At 39.5% G+C, this 13169-nt stretch overlaps 1 protein-coding gene across 6 annotated transcripts in view; it reads right to left on the reverse strand.

Annotated features, from left to right (window-relative positions):
- Positions 1–13169, reverse strand: part of ADAMTSL3 (ADAMTS like 3) — a 173653-nt gene that overhangs the window by 2237 nt on the left and 158247 nt on the right. For all 6 annotated transcript variants that reach the window (XM_072345366.1, XM_072345367.1, XM_072345368.1 and 3 more), the window contains 7 exons: positions 10747–10929; positions 8032–8151; positions 7370–7582; positions 4804–4987; positions 2634–2838; positions 1746–1855; positions 110–324 (listed from right to left, as the gene is read on the reverse strand). In XM_072345366.1, coding sequence (XP_072201467.1) covers positions 110–324; positions 1746–1855; positions 2634–2838; positions 4804–4987; positions 7370–7582; positions 8032–8151; positions 10747–10929 — 1230 coding nt within the window. The remainder of the gene's footprint in view (positions 1–109; positions 325–1745; positions 1856–2633; positions 2839–4803; positions 4988–7369; positions 7583–8031; positions 8152–10746; positions 10930–13169) is intronic.

Below are 13169 nucleotides of genomic sequence, written 5' to 3' on the forward strand. Positions count from 1 at the left end.
TGAGATGTACAATCAAATGCCTGCAGAATCACCAGCGTATGACTGTGAGACGCTTTCTAATATAAGTGCTGGAAACTATCGCTATAGACAGAAATAAATATTTACATACTGCCACAAGCCGTGGCATTGCAGTGCTGCCAGCTCACTGGCCTCTTCTTCCATCCACAATACTGATCGGCCACAAGTTTGTTATTCTTTCTGTGTACACAGTACACTCGTCTGGACTGAAATCCACTCCCACATTGCACACTGCAAGGCCTCCAAGGCCCTGTCCGCCAATAGACATCACATACTTCTGAGGAACAGTTTCTTCTGACAGCAGATCTGAAGGGAAAACCAAATGGCAGTTAAATGCTTCTTTTTATGCTAAACCCTTATACACAGAATCATATGATTACAGAGGGACTTCTGGAGATTGTCCAGTCCAAGCCTGCTGCTCATCACACAATAAACTAGACCAGGCTGCCTCTCTGTGCAGCCTCTTCCAGTATGTAAGAATCCTCAGAATCATTTTTTTTTTGTTCTAAGTTCAATTTCCTGAACTTCACACCATGCCCATCCATCATGCCTCGCTCAGGACAAAAGACAAGCATCTGGTCATTTAAAACCAAAACCTGAAATAATGTTTTACCTTTCGGAAAATTTTACTGACCCTGAAAGGCTGTATATTGGATGCTGCAGGTGCTTTAAGCTCTCTCTTGAACCAGTAATATTACTATGCTGACACAGAACCCTCTTAAGCGTTTGAAGTTGCCAAAGTGAAATCCTGGCTTATATTTGTAAATGGAAGTTTCAGCATTTTATTCAGTGAAGCCCAAATTTCCTTCTATGTGCCTCAAAAATGATTTGAAATGTTCACAACTCAGAGGTATGTCTATAGTCAAATGCTGGGTTCTATAATTGAAGACCAATGCCATGTATACACTTCATACCCAGCCACTGTTTGTTCTGCACTGCCCTACCTATGCATAGATTTTGTTTCCCCTGATCACTATGTTAAGTGTTAACTTAATTATAGTGTTTTATGGACACTGCCTTCCATCCATGTGCAACAGCATTGCCCCAAGTGATTAACATTCTGAGGGGGGATGTAAAGCCTGTATTTTTCCTTTTGTAATGAGCTATTTAGAGACAGTAAAGCAAATTAACAAAATGCCTACAAAAAAATTATAATAATAATGAATGCATAGCTTGAGGTAAAAACACTTATCCATTCAATTTTAGACCTAAATACATCCTTTAACTATCCTAACTATTACTCTTAACATACTTAAAGGCAGAATAAAGTCTATTTATCTGGATAATCACACCTTATTTAAATAATAAATTTTAATTACATTTTAATTAAATTAAGTTGTAAATTTACAGGGACTATAAAATAAAGCCCAGGAAAACTTATAAAACCTCTTCAGCCACAGAACTGATTAACAATAATAGCAGAAGGGAACTAGCTCAGCAGTAGTAACTAAGTTATGACAGATCGCTCCAGTCTGTGCTTCCTTTGGAAGCCAAGGTTCTCTCACTCTCTTTCTAGCTTTGCCATCAGCACAGGGGAGGACAGTGATCAAATCCATTTCTCTCCTTCGGTTCCTGAATTTTTCCTGTGTACACAAAAGGGATTACTGTCCCTTTTCCTCGTATTTGATTCATGAGAAGAATTTAAACATTTATACAGTGTTTATGACATTGTAACTTTAATTTGATCATCTACAGACTTTAACTTGTACTGCTGCTGATTAGGGTACCTCTTTCTTTCATCACAAGAAGAGTTTGGCATCAAGGATCCATTATGAAATCGACATAAAAAGTGGTGATGCTGTGAAGCTACAGGGCGGCCTACACAGGAACCAGAACACTGAAAAAGAAGACAAAAAAGAAGGTGAGAATGAAAAAGAAACCATCAAGATAATTACAGTAGAATCACCCTTCTTGGCAGCTACTCAATTGCACAACCCAGTCAGAAATCTTGATAACTGCCTTCAGCCCTCAGCCCATGTCCTCAGTTCACAGTTCTCCAAGATACTGACCTTCCCACCTATTCAGAAAGATATACAACCTTGCCTTGTTAATATCTGTGTCTGGAATGCAGCAACAGTAATTCTCACTCATTACTTTGCTTACTAAGCAGTAAATACTACATTGACAATCATAAAAGTCATATTAAAAAGGTTACTGCATAAAAAGGATGCAGAACATAAGGAAGTAAGTTTTTCCACATTAAATACGGATAACTGCTTTTGAAGCACACATTTGTCTTTGAGGACTTCATAAGTTCAGCTGCATTAACTGTGTTTTTCTAAGACTGTAATGAAAACAATATACTAGCTTAAAATTGGAGTTGATAACAACGGATTAGGTTATGAAACATACTGAAACTAACACTTGGATTTCAGATCGTGTTCTGCTCTCAGTTCCTTGGTTTTGCTGAATTAAAGTAATACACAATCAAGAAACAAGGATTTCCAAGTCACTGTTCTGAAGGCAATTACAGCTAGTGCCATCAGCCTCCAGCTTGGCTGTCAAGGTGGTAAAGTGGTAGCAGCAGCAAGACAATACGGATGTTCAGACAATGGAATAACTGCACTGATGTCTTTCACAATATAAGGAAGTTCCACACAACCTCTGCAACCTACCTGTTCTTTTGTCAGCATTGTCCCTGCTGTACATGAATAACCCATACAGGGCTTCCTTCCCACAGGGCGATCTTGGTGTACACAAGCTCCTGCTAGCACTGTCACCACGCTGCCGTTGGCTTTTACTTGCTGACAAGTTATTTGCCGGTAGCGAAAACCACTGCCACATGTTGCAGAGCACTCGGACCATCCACTAGTTACCCACCTACAAGGACACAAAGGCATTAATAGCAAATATGAAAGCCTTGCAACTTTGCTGGTAGTTCGCAGTGACCTGTTTGCAAATAAAAATCGAGAGCGCTTGGCATTGTGACTTTTAGGTGGATATTTAGAGTTTAGATGTGAGAAAAGGCAGAATCATCTTTTTCAGTCCTCATCCAAGGTTTTAGGAACTTGATTAACTGAGGAGTTCTAAGATACGTGCATCTCAATATAGGCTGATTGAAGTTACACTGTTACCCAGAAGGTGATAGTGGGTAAATCCTACAGTCACTGCTGATTTATTCCTTTTGCAGGGAAGCACAGCCTGCTATTCCATAACCTGTAAAATGCCTGGTACTGATTTAGTTACTATCAATGCAGTGGTAGAATTAGGTGTCATAACTCATCCAAATTTATTACATCAAGATCCTGCTAGATAATGGCTCAACCAAAATGTTTTATTCATTGATTAGAAGCTGCAAAGATTTATTCTGCCTTCACAGCCAGGAACTCTACCAGGGAAGCAGCAAGTGGCAATATAATTTATTCTGCTTCGTCTTCTCATAAATCTAGCATAGAAACCTGGAATGAGACTATTTGTAGCTCCACTGTGATAAAAGGGAAAAGATTCTATTTTCTTCAGCACTGATTTTCTTACAGTCAAAGATTTCATATTGATTCAAAGAAGATTAATCTTTTGCAATTTACCTTTTAAAGCTCGAGTACTTTTGCAAATGCATGCACAGCATGTCAGCAATGCACAGATTCAGCAAACATCTCCAATGCTAGTTAAATACATGCCTAAACTCTTACATTTACCTCACTGTACTTGGAAGCTACGCTGGAGAAAAGCAGATTAAACACATGGCAGCATCCACATAACTCTGTCTCATCTGCTCTGAATGGATGGATTTTAGAGGGAGTGCTGCAATTGCGATTCTGTGTTTCAAACTATTCCTACTATTTTAGTACATTTCCACTGGCAAAAAGTTCACTTGTTATGGGCTGGCTAAATTTCAGATTTGCAATTAAGGATGATCTGGTTTTTTGGCTTCTAATAATGAATATAAACAAATTTATCCTGATATTTATCTGTTGCTATGTTTTCTGTGCTTCGGGAAGAGTTCAGAACATACTGGCAAGACGCATTCCCACAGCGTCACTTAAGGTCTTAACACCTCTTCCCAAAAATTTTCCAGTAAAGGACAGCTCCAAAACGCGTGCATGACTTCTCATGGATTTTATATTGCTGACAAGCGAAGGCCAATCCCTTTAAGCAACTGAAGGCATTTGTTTAGAGGATGCATGTAGTGCCTCTCACTAAAAACCCAGAGCAGCACCTTGCTTTGATGGAATGCCCAATGCAATCAATTAAATACACAGGTAACATTTGGGCTTTTGGACCAGACACTATGGAGGTACATTTGCCTGTGATACAAATATTTTCTGCCACAAGAACTCTATGTACACGAGCTGATTCAGCCAGAAAAATGGCAGAGAAGCACATGCAACAAGTGTGACACTGTGGTGGGGGAGGACTGGAGACAAATGAGGCATTCCAGATAACTACACAGCTCGGAGCTTCTCTGCTAGCATGAAGGAACAGGAGGTGAACACAGACTCCACTCATGAGCATCTTGGCTGCTGCAAATGATTTTTCTCTCAGGGCACTGGCACAGATTCCACACAACAAGCACATCTCAGAGGCCTCCCGTGGCTTTCACAATGTTAGTGTGGTAGCAGCAAGACTTGCAGCAGCAGCACAGACTTGTACATGGCCTAATTTAGTTAGCTGGATCACAAACTCTCTGACTGTGATCTGCTTTCACACCTCTCATCCTTTAGGGATCACAGTGAAATAAAACACACATTTCACACTCAGCATGCAAACACAGAAGCAACTTCAGGAGATTGCGAGCTTATCTTAGTACAGACAGAACACATGGAAATGCAGTAGGCAGGAGTTTACCTGGCAGGGCAGTCATCTCTGTTGCATGATTGGTAAATAATTGCTGGCTTTTGCAGATCTCTGCAAAATGATTCATTTACTTTCTGCTCCTCTGAATTCATGCACTGTAGTTTCCTGGAGCGGGTTCCTGAGTTGCCACAGTTAGCAGAACAAGTGCTCCACTCAGCATATTCCCATTTATAATCTAATTATCGATAAGAAACACAACCAAAAGTAGTGTGTAAGAGAAGCATTAAGCATAGCTGTGTCACATTAATTGATATGGCAGTGAGACAGACATCACAGTCCCCATAGAAAAGTGAATATTTCAGCTTTGTGAGAAGGAACCAGAAGGCAGAGTAGAACGTAGTCCAACCCCTCTTCCCCTGAAGTTCAGCCTTTGTATATGAGCACAAAGTTCACTAGAAGGCAAATGGGATCAGCACATGTGCACCTGAAGGGCAGAGTCTGGCACACGGTAGGAACTGATGAACTTCTCTTAAAAGTTCCGTAACGTTTTCATACAATGAGCATTAAAAAGAGGAAACTGTAAATCAGGCTCTCTAGGTTTCCTGCTGCTCTACGCTAGGTTTATTCTAAAGAAAACTCACCTTGCTCCAAACACTGCACAACTTTCAAGGTTTAAGAAAATGGTGTGCTAAACTACAGAAAATTACTTAACGCATAATTAGTTTGCCACGGAGGCCTCTGTCAACATGAAAAAGAAACTAGTTTTGAAGACCATTTTACACTGAAAATCGATCACCTCTAACAATTACAACCTTTATAGTTAGTCACAATCCCACACTTGCCCCTTCCCCCACCTTTTTTTTTCCCTGACACTTGGTAAAAGATGAAGTACTGTGCAACGCTGACAGATTTTTATGCGATCACAGAAGGAGTCAGATTTTTCTGTAATAACCAAGAATAATTGATAGCTACCAGCTGTGTCCACAGGCTCACCCTTCCAGCACATAATGAATTCTTTAACTTATTGTTTTTCAATGTTTCCTTATTACTTCTGGGTTTCTTAAAATAATACAAAAGGGCCTTTTTTCAAAGTAGAAACAGTTAAATTTACTGACTGCAACTATGATGGAGAGACTGTATTGTTTGTTTAACTAGGAAGATACTACTCAGAAGTACCCTCAATATGCCTACTGTGCAAAAACCACCAGAGGGGATTTTGCAGTCTTAAAAACGCATGGCTATCCCGGCGATGAAACGTTTACATAAGCAACAATTGGAATCAGAGCTCATGAAAGGAAAATGGGATCCTCCCAGAATACTGACCAGCCTCACTGGAAAGGGTACTTGGTGACCAAAAGGCGGTTCAGCTGGAGAATACAGATCAATACAGTCCAACTCACACAATACTATGATACTATGATGAATACCTAGTTAGTCCTGCCCAGGAATTCTAACTCTGAGATCTGAATTAGTATGAAGGCTTGGACATATTCTTTGATAAGTTCTATCAGGATATTTTACTATTTGTTTCATTAATATTTAGATGTAATTATATTTTCAGACTTATTACCAAAGGTAATCATTTTGATCATAGATATACTTCAGTAATATTACTTTGCCACCTCATTCATACAGACCCAGTCTCACTCACAGAAGTGATTCAGTGGCTGTCCCTGAGGGGATTTACAAGATCTCATCTTAAATCTTCTTTCATTCCTTTGTTCACCCACAATAAGCCAAACTATACAGTTAATAGATAAATAATACATGAGAACCTTGAATTTCAACAGAGACTTCTTCTAAAATCTGTTTTGCATCCCCTGCATACAAAGGATGTTTGCTTTTTTTATTAACCTGTCAAATGGAATTCTGTGTTTTGCTGCCAGGATCTTAGGATCAAAGTTCTTAACTCTGAATTTTGAAGCCCAGCAGTTATAATGCTATTAATTTCAACAGCGCTTTAAATATTTACACGCTTCTTGAAATGTCTGCAGGCGCAGCCTACTGTCCTGCTGCTCATTCATCTGCAATCCTCAGTTCCACATTTGGAAATTTCCTAATGGAAGTGGAACTGTGCATAAGCACATCACACTGGAGGACATTATGAAATGTTCTCGCGACTTAAAACCTAAATTGATGAGCACACAGGGTGCCTCACTGCACTCATATGTTTAAGGGAGACTATAATAAGATGGCAACCATAATGTAATGATGCTTAAATATTACAGTTATTCTTATTGTCTTAAGATGGCCTCGAAGCCTGTTTTGTTTCAGTTTGGTAGGCTACTGTGGTAGCAATTGACATGATTTGCTAAAGTTGAGAAAACCTACCTGATTTCAAGCAGCAAGACAACTACTGAGCCAACATCCTCTGAGATAGATAGGCAGCTGCACTAAGAACTGAGCAAACCCACATCCGCCTGCTCAAATTCAACTCTGAGAATGGACGTTGTCTGTTGGCTTAGATGGGATTGTGCATACAGGTGAAAGTTAAACATGTTTTAGTGTATTACTTTCTCATTATAAAAGCGGGTTAGGGTTCAGGGAAGTCCGTAAAGAGTGAAAGAAAGTAGTATTAAAAAAAATAGAAGAATTTGTCATATAATTTTCAACAAACCTTCCTTCTTGACATTTACCCAAACTGACACTGGTTTTGCACTTGGTGAAGTCCAACACTGGAATTGCCCAGCAAAGTGACCCGAGTTGGTGTTCACCTCCAGGATGCGACCCCCAGCCAGGATTCGGTATTCCAAGGTTTTGACTTCCTCAATTGGACTACCTCTGAAAAGCCAGTGAACAGTGTTTCTGGAGCTGGGAAGCACTGGGCAACCTAAAAATTAATGGTATTTTAGTATTCTTTACTAAACACAGCAGCTCTATTGGAAAGTTTGGACATAGTTACATAAGACAGTGATATTCTATATAAGAGACCTCACTAGCCTATATAAAAACAAGAACATGCATAAATTCACTGAAGTCCAAGCTGTCATCCTGACCACCCCCTGACGGTTTTCAGCTGGCATGTAGCTATCACAGCTCTTTATATTTTCCCTTGCGGCAAGATCTTACACATTCCATTAATATATAACTGAAGAGGAGTAGTTGGAGAGCGATCATTTAAAAGCAATTAGGATTGTACTCCAGAATCCACTTTATGCAACCCACCAAACCTGGACTCTTAGGAATCATCCCCATTTTCACCATGGCCCCCCCCCTTTTTTCTCTTTATTAATGAACAAATGTGATCATTCAAATGGGAAAGCAGAAAAGGCAACATACCTATTCTTAATGGATCTCCAGGTACTACAGTAACATTTGTACCAATTCCAGATGCCATTAGGACACGTTTTTTTCTGCTTCCCTTTGATAGTGAAGTATTATTCTCTGTAACTCTTTGTTCTGTAAAACAACATGCAAGATCTCTTCTTAGGAAGAATTACATCAACATGCTAAAAAAAAAAAATAAAAGCATCCAAAACACTCTTTATGAAGAACAACAGTGCTCTGAATTGACCAACCTACTGATCGAGTCGTTCATGAAGCAAATAGAGCTCATGTGAAAACAGGGAAAAGCACAAAATGCTTACAATGCTCCTGCCTGCTTCTATCTTATTCAAATCTGTTGAACTGTATGTATTCATTAGCAACAATAAGCCATAACATAATAAGCTATAAGCTGTAACATCAGTGAACAGCATTAACAGGACATATAGTCTATTTACTGTTTCAGAACACAATGCTATTTATGTTTTAATTGCCAGTCATTCACACACACAAATTTTAAGAAAAATATTTTTTCCAATGGCTTTAGGCCAATTCCTCTCTCTCTCTTTTTTTTTTTTTTTCCAAGGGAATCATGGCAAAATGCTACAATTAACAAAGACATATTTTGAAATCTCATTATTCATAGTGCATAACATAGGCAGAGTCATATACCTATCACTACAGCAACTTGTCCTTTTCATCATGTGCCAGATGAGCTGCCAAGAATATGGGCAATCTGTCAGTAACACACAGTTCTTGTCACGTGGTCCAGATTTCCATTCTATTGAGCATACTTAATTATCCATGATTCTCCTTCCACAACATTTTCAATCATTTCTTATATTCTAACTTCTTTGGGTTATTTTCCACTGACTGGATTGGATTATTTAAGATTTTTCCTCAATGCACAAAGTCTGTGTAAAGCCTCCTGCTTGTCCCTGTGCAATGCCTGCAACAAAAGTAATGCCTCCCATTTTATGACGTTGGCCCATAGGGCAGAGGCAAATGTTGGCGGTACGGCAGTAGAGATTGAACCTTCCCATCAGTATTCCATTTTGTTGTGTGTCAGGCAGTAGCAGAGGAGTGGTCTGACAAAATGAAGATTGATACAGAAGTGTGTCTGAAGCAAAGGTATGTCATTGAACTCCTCAGTGCAGAAAAAATAGCATGCGCTGACATTCACTGATGCTTGATGAACATTTATGGAGACCAATCAGTGGATGTGAGCACAGTGAGGTGGTGCTGGTGCATTTCAGCAGTGGGAACAGTGGGTCACCCCACTGGTGTACACTTTAACAAGCATGGCATGCAGGCTCTGGTTCATCACTGATAAAAACACAGGGCTAATGGTGGTGACTGTGCTGAAGAAAAGTGCTTTGTAGCTGAAAATCTGCCTTATCAGACATTGCTGTTGTGCTCTCTGTATCTGTTGTAACTTCCATGGATATAAATAGGAGGCATTACTTTTGGAGTGATCTACATAAATGCTGAAACAAAAGTCTCCACAGAACTACACTGAGATCAGCACCATACTGGCCCTTGTCAGTTCTTAGTCACTTCTATTAGAAAAGGCTGCACAAATTTTGCTCTACAGCTCAGCTTCCTCAGATCAAGCAGTAATTGCTGTAGGAAAGTCAAAAAGTCTGACTTGATGTTGCTTTGGACAACAGTCATTGCGAGCTGCAAATCCCGACAGCAGAAAGTCCTCCCACTTCACCACAGCTTTGTGCAGTTAAAAAAAAAACCCACAAAAATAAAAAATTGCAGAATTTGGCTTTCTTTTGTCTACTCAAGATCTATTAGAATTAATACCATTTGATCACCATTGGAAATGAGGTTCAGACTCTTGTGAGTGAGCTTCCCAGTCACATCATTATAATAATATTCCTCTTTGGAACATGTGAAATTTTGACCTAATCCAGGAAAACAGAAACCAAGAAGGCAGCTTCAGTCTACGCTCATCTTCACACAGAGACTCCTATTATGTCTTTGGTTTGCCTTCCTTGGCCAGCGGATCCAAACATACCTAATCTGCCTTATATGTGTGGTTAAGAAAGAGAACTCTCTGTAGCAGGATTGTCCATGTATGACTGCGTTGTACTTTGTACTGCAGAATGGTGAGAAAGTTAATCTCCAGAGCTGAATAATCCATTTATGGGAGTTATTGTCAAGGCATGGTTGTATTACAGACTATTGTATTGTTTATCTACTTACAAGTCATTTAAATGCAATTTTTTCTTTACATTTTCTACTTTGAGTTAGCCATTCATATTCAGATTTTTTTTTGTTCTCACCATTCCTTTGTTTTATTGGCCTTTATGATTAAAAAGGAAACAACATCACCTCTCTGCTTTCATTTCACTACACTTCCCTGTAGTTTCCTGTAGCCTACCTTGTTTCCCTATATGAAAGCACTGGGCACAATGCAATATGACATTGGATTTATTTGTCTAATGTGTTTCCAGGCTTAAGGGCTGACACTTAATGCCTGGAAGCAAGAAGATGGACCAGTTTTTGAAGAAGTCACACATGAAACCATACCCAGATCCAGTACTACAGGAAACACAAAACAGTGAACAGATCCCAGGGAGTCAGATCCAGTCAGACATTCCAAGTTCATAAGGAAGTGCTAAATAATCACCCACACCACCCCAAACTAGATTATCAGTAAAAAAAAAAAAATAAATCATATTAAGTGTTATCTGTAAGAAATACTTATTTAGCACCTACCATGTAAGCGGAGAATGGAAGTAGCCTCAGCTTTTCCAAGAGCATTAGTTGCTCTGCATGAGTATGTTCCTGCATCTTCATGGGAAACATTCCTCAGAAATAAAGAGCCATTCGAAGGCAAGGAAGAATTAATTTGTGGGATGCCTTTCTTCGTAAACCACGTCACATTCGGTTGGGGAACACCTTTAAAATGTAGATAATTAAAACATGCAGGATGAAATAAAATATATGGTCTACACTGCTGTTACCATAACATACAAGAATCATCACTTCCTTCATCATTTCACGGATAATGCAACAACGCTGCAGCTAAACAAGTAGTTTTTCCATTCACAGACAAAAACATTTTTGTTTGAGCCCTATTAATAGTTCAGCACCCCACTGAGAATAAAGGTTAAGCACAGTAAAGCAAGCTCCCAGAACACCTTTAAAAGCTGCTACCAGTCCTACAAAAGCCATGTGCTCATGTATCTCTCCACTAAAGGATGTAAGACTGCTAACCTCAGTCAGAACCAATCAACGTAACTATCTGCATCCCAGAATGCAGGAAGGAAGGAATTAATATGATGAAACGAAAATAGAAATTGAGATAAAATGTTTCTCTCGAAGGAAAAGTTTTATACTTATCAATTAAAATAGAAAATGTGACACTCATTTCTGACCCCAAAAAAGCTCCTAAAAACTTCTCCATCAAACAGATGTCATAAATGCAGCTTGGAACAATGGAGTGTGAAGGAAATGGAACAGAAAAAGCTATTAAGAACTAAATTAGGGGCTCAGTTGTTAAGCAATCTCATTTACCATGCTACAGAAAGCCAAGGATCCATCATCCTCCCTACTGCTAAGCTTCAGTGCTGAGATATTCTGTACTCAAAGAAAACTTGTCATTCCAAATTTTAATCAGTGAACAGACTTTGGATATTGATGTTTAATTAGGTGGTTTTTCCAGTTGCACAATATTACTTCAGTGGAAGGACTTCTACCGTTGTTTTCTTTTCCACAAACATGTGCCTTAAAATGATATTTTGAGAGCTGGCAAATCAGGCACTTCACTGTTTGCACTCAAGCAGAGCTGCCCCAGCAGGAGTGCTCTCTCAAAGCTCCAAAACCCAGGAGAACTCAGTGGGTAGGTCCAACACGTGGCACGATGACCAGCCTCAGCACAAGGCATAAGACTGTCAGAGTGGTTAAACCATCATTTAACTGAGCTCTGCTTTCTTGTCTAAATATATCGATCAGTGCTCCCTGAAGGCTACCAGAATGGGTCCTGCTATAGAAGCTGACCTGAATGTGGGACATTTGGAAGTCCCAGCCATAGCGAAGGCTAATTCAGTCTCCTCTCTTCACAGATCATTGTGCAGTATTACTTTACAGATGATGTCTTCATGATGTGGAATAGCCTTTAGGAACAACTTCAGCATTTCGATCACTGGCTTAGCACTTCCAATGCACACCTCAGGATTTTCCTTTACTGTAATAGGAACCAGACATATTTTTTGGATCCTGCTATGTCAGTGAAGGAAAAAGCTCCCTATACCATTTTGTCTAGAAAGACAGCAGACAGAAACACTCTCCTGCATAATCATAGTTTTAAATTCTAGGCAATTTAGCGACTGTTCAGTGCTTTCAAACTCACGAGATCGTGATTTACTGAATACAATTGTGCAAAACAAGATACAGATCTGCAGAGTGCACAAGGGTCCAAAAAAACCAGGCTGTTTTTCAAGTTTCCAGAAGAAGCTTTATGCCACATCAAAAAATCCTTTCGGAATTAGGAAGAATTCTTGTTCTACGGATCTTTTTTCCATTATATTCCAGATTTCTGGCTAAAATGTATCATTCTCAGACACATTTTCCTTTACACTGTATTTTCCACGGCCATTCAGGCATATACTCTCTCAGTAGGGATGCGTTGAGGAGGTGCCATAAGGATGCTGAGCTGAGGCCCACAGGTTTGCAGCCAGCCTACCCTCACTGGCACCAAAATCCTGCAGGCTCATCAAAGCCAAAAATAACCAGAAGCAGCACAGCTGGAAGAGAACCAAAGTCAAAAGATTTAAAGTTGAATTCCACAAAACACCAAAACATGAAAATGCCTGCAGAGGGTCGGATTTAGGCTTTTAACATGGGCTTCTATCAAAATTCAGCCCCGAACACCATCCCATGACAGCCTTCCCTTTGCTCACATTTAGAAACGTACCCTATTCCTGGGATTTAACTTAAGTAAAATGTTTCTGTCTTCCAAACTTGGTTTGTATTTATGCCGGAAAAACTGCCATGTCTCTGCTCCTTTACCTCTCTCTCTTTCAAAGAGATGTTGAGTCTTAAAACCTGGACTGGAGTTCAGTTTGCAGAAGAAATCTGCAGAACAGCTTTGCCTCTCCTTTTAAATTCAAAATTGGGTAGCTGTCACATAGCCTTAA

This window comes from Excalfactoria chinensis, chromosome 10 (assembly GCF_039878825.1).
Source record: "Excalfactoria chinensis isolate bCotChi1 chromosome 10, bCotChi1.hap2, whole genome shotgun sequence".
NCBI lineage: Eukaryota > Metazoa > Chordata > Aves > Galliformes > Phasianidae > Excalfactoria > Excalfactoria chinensis.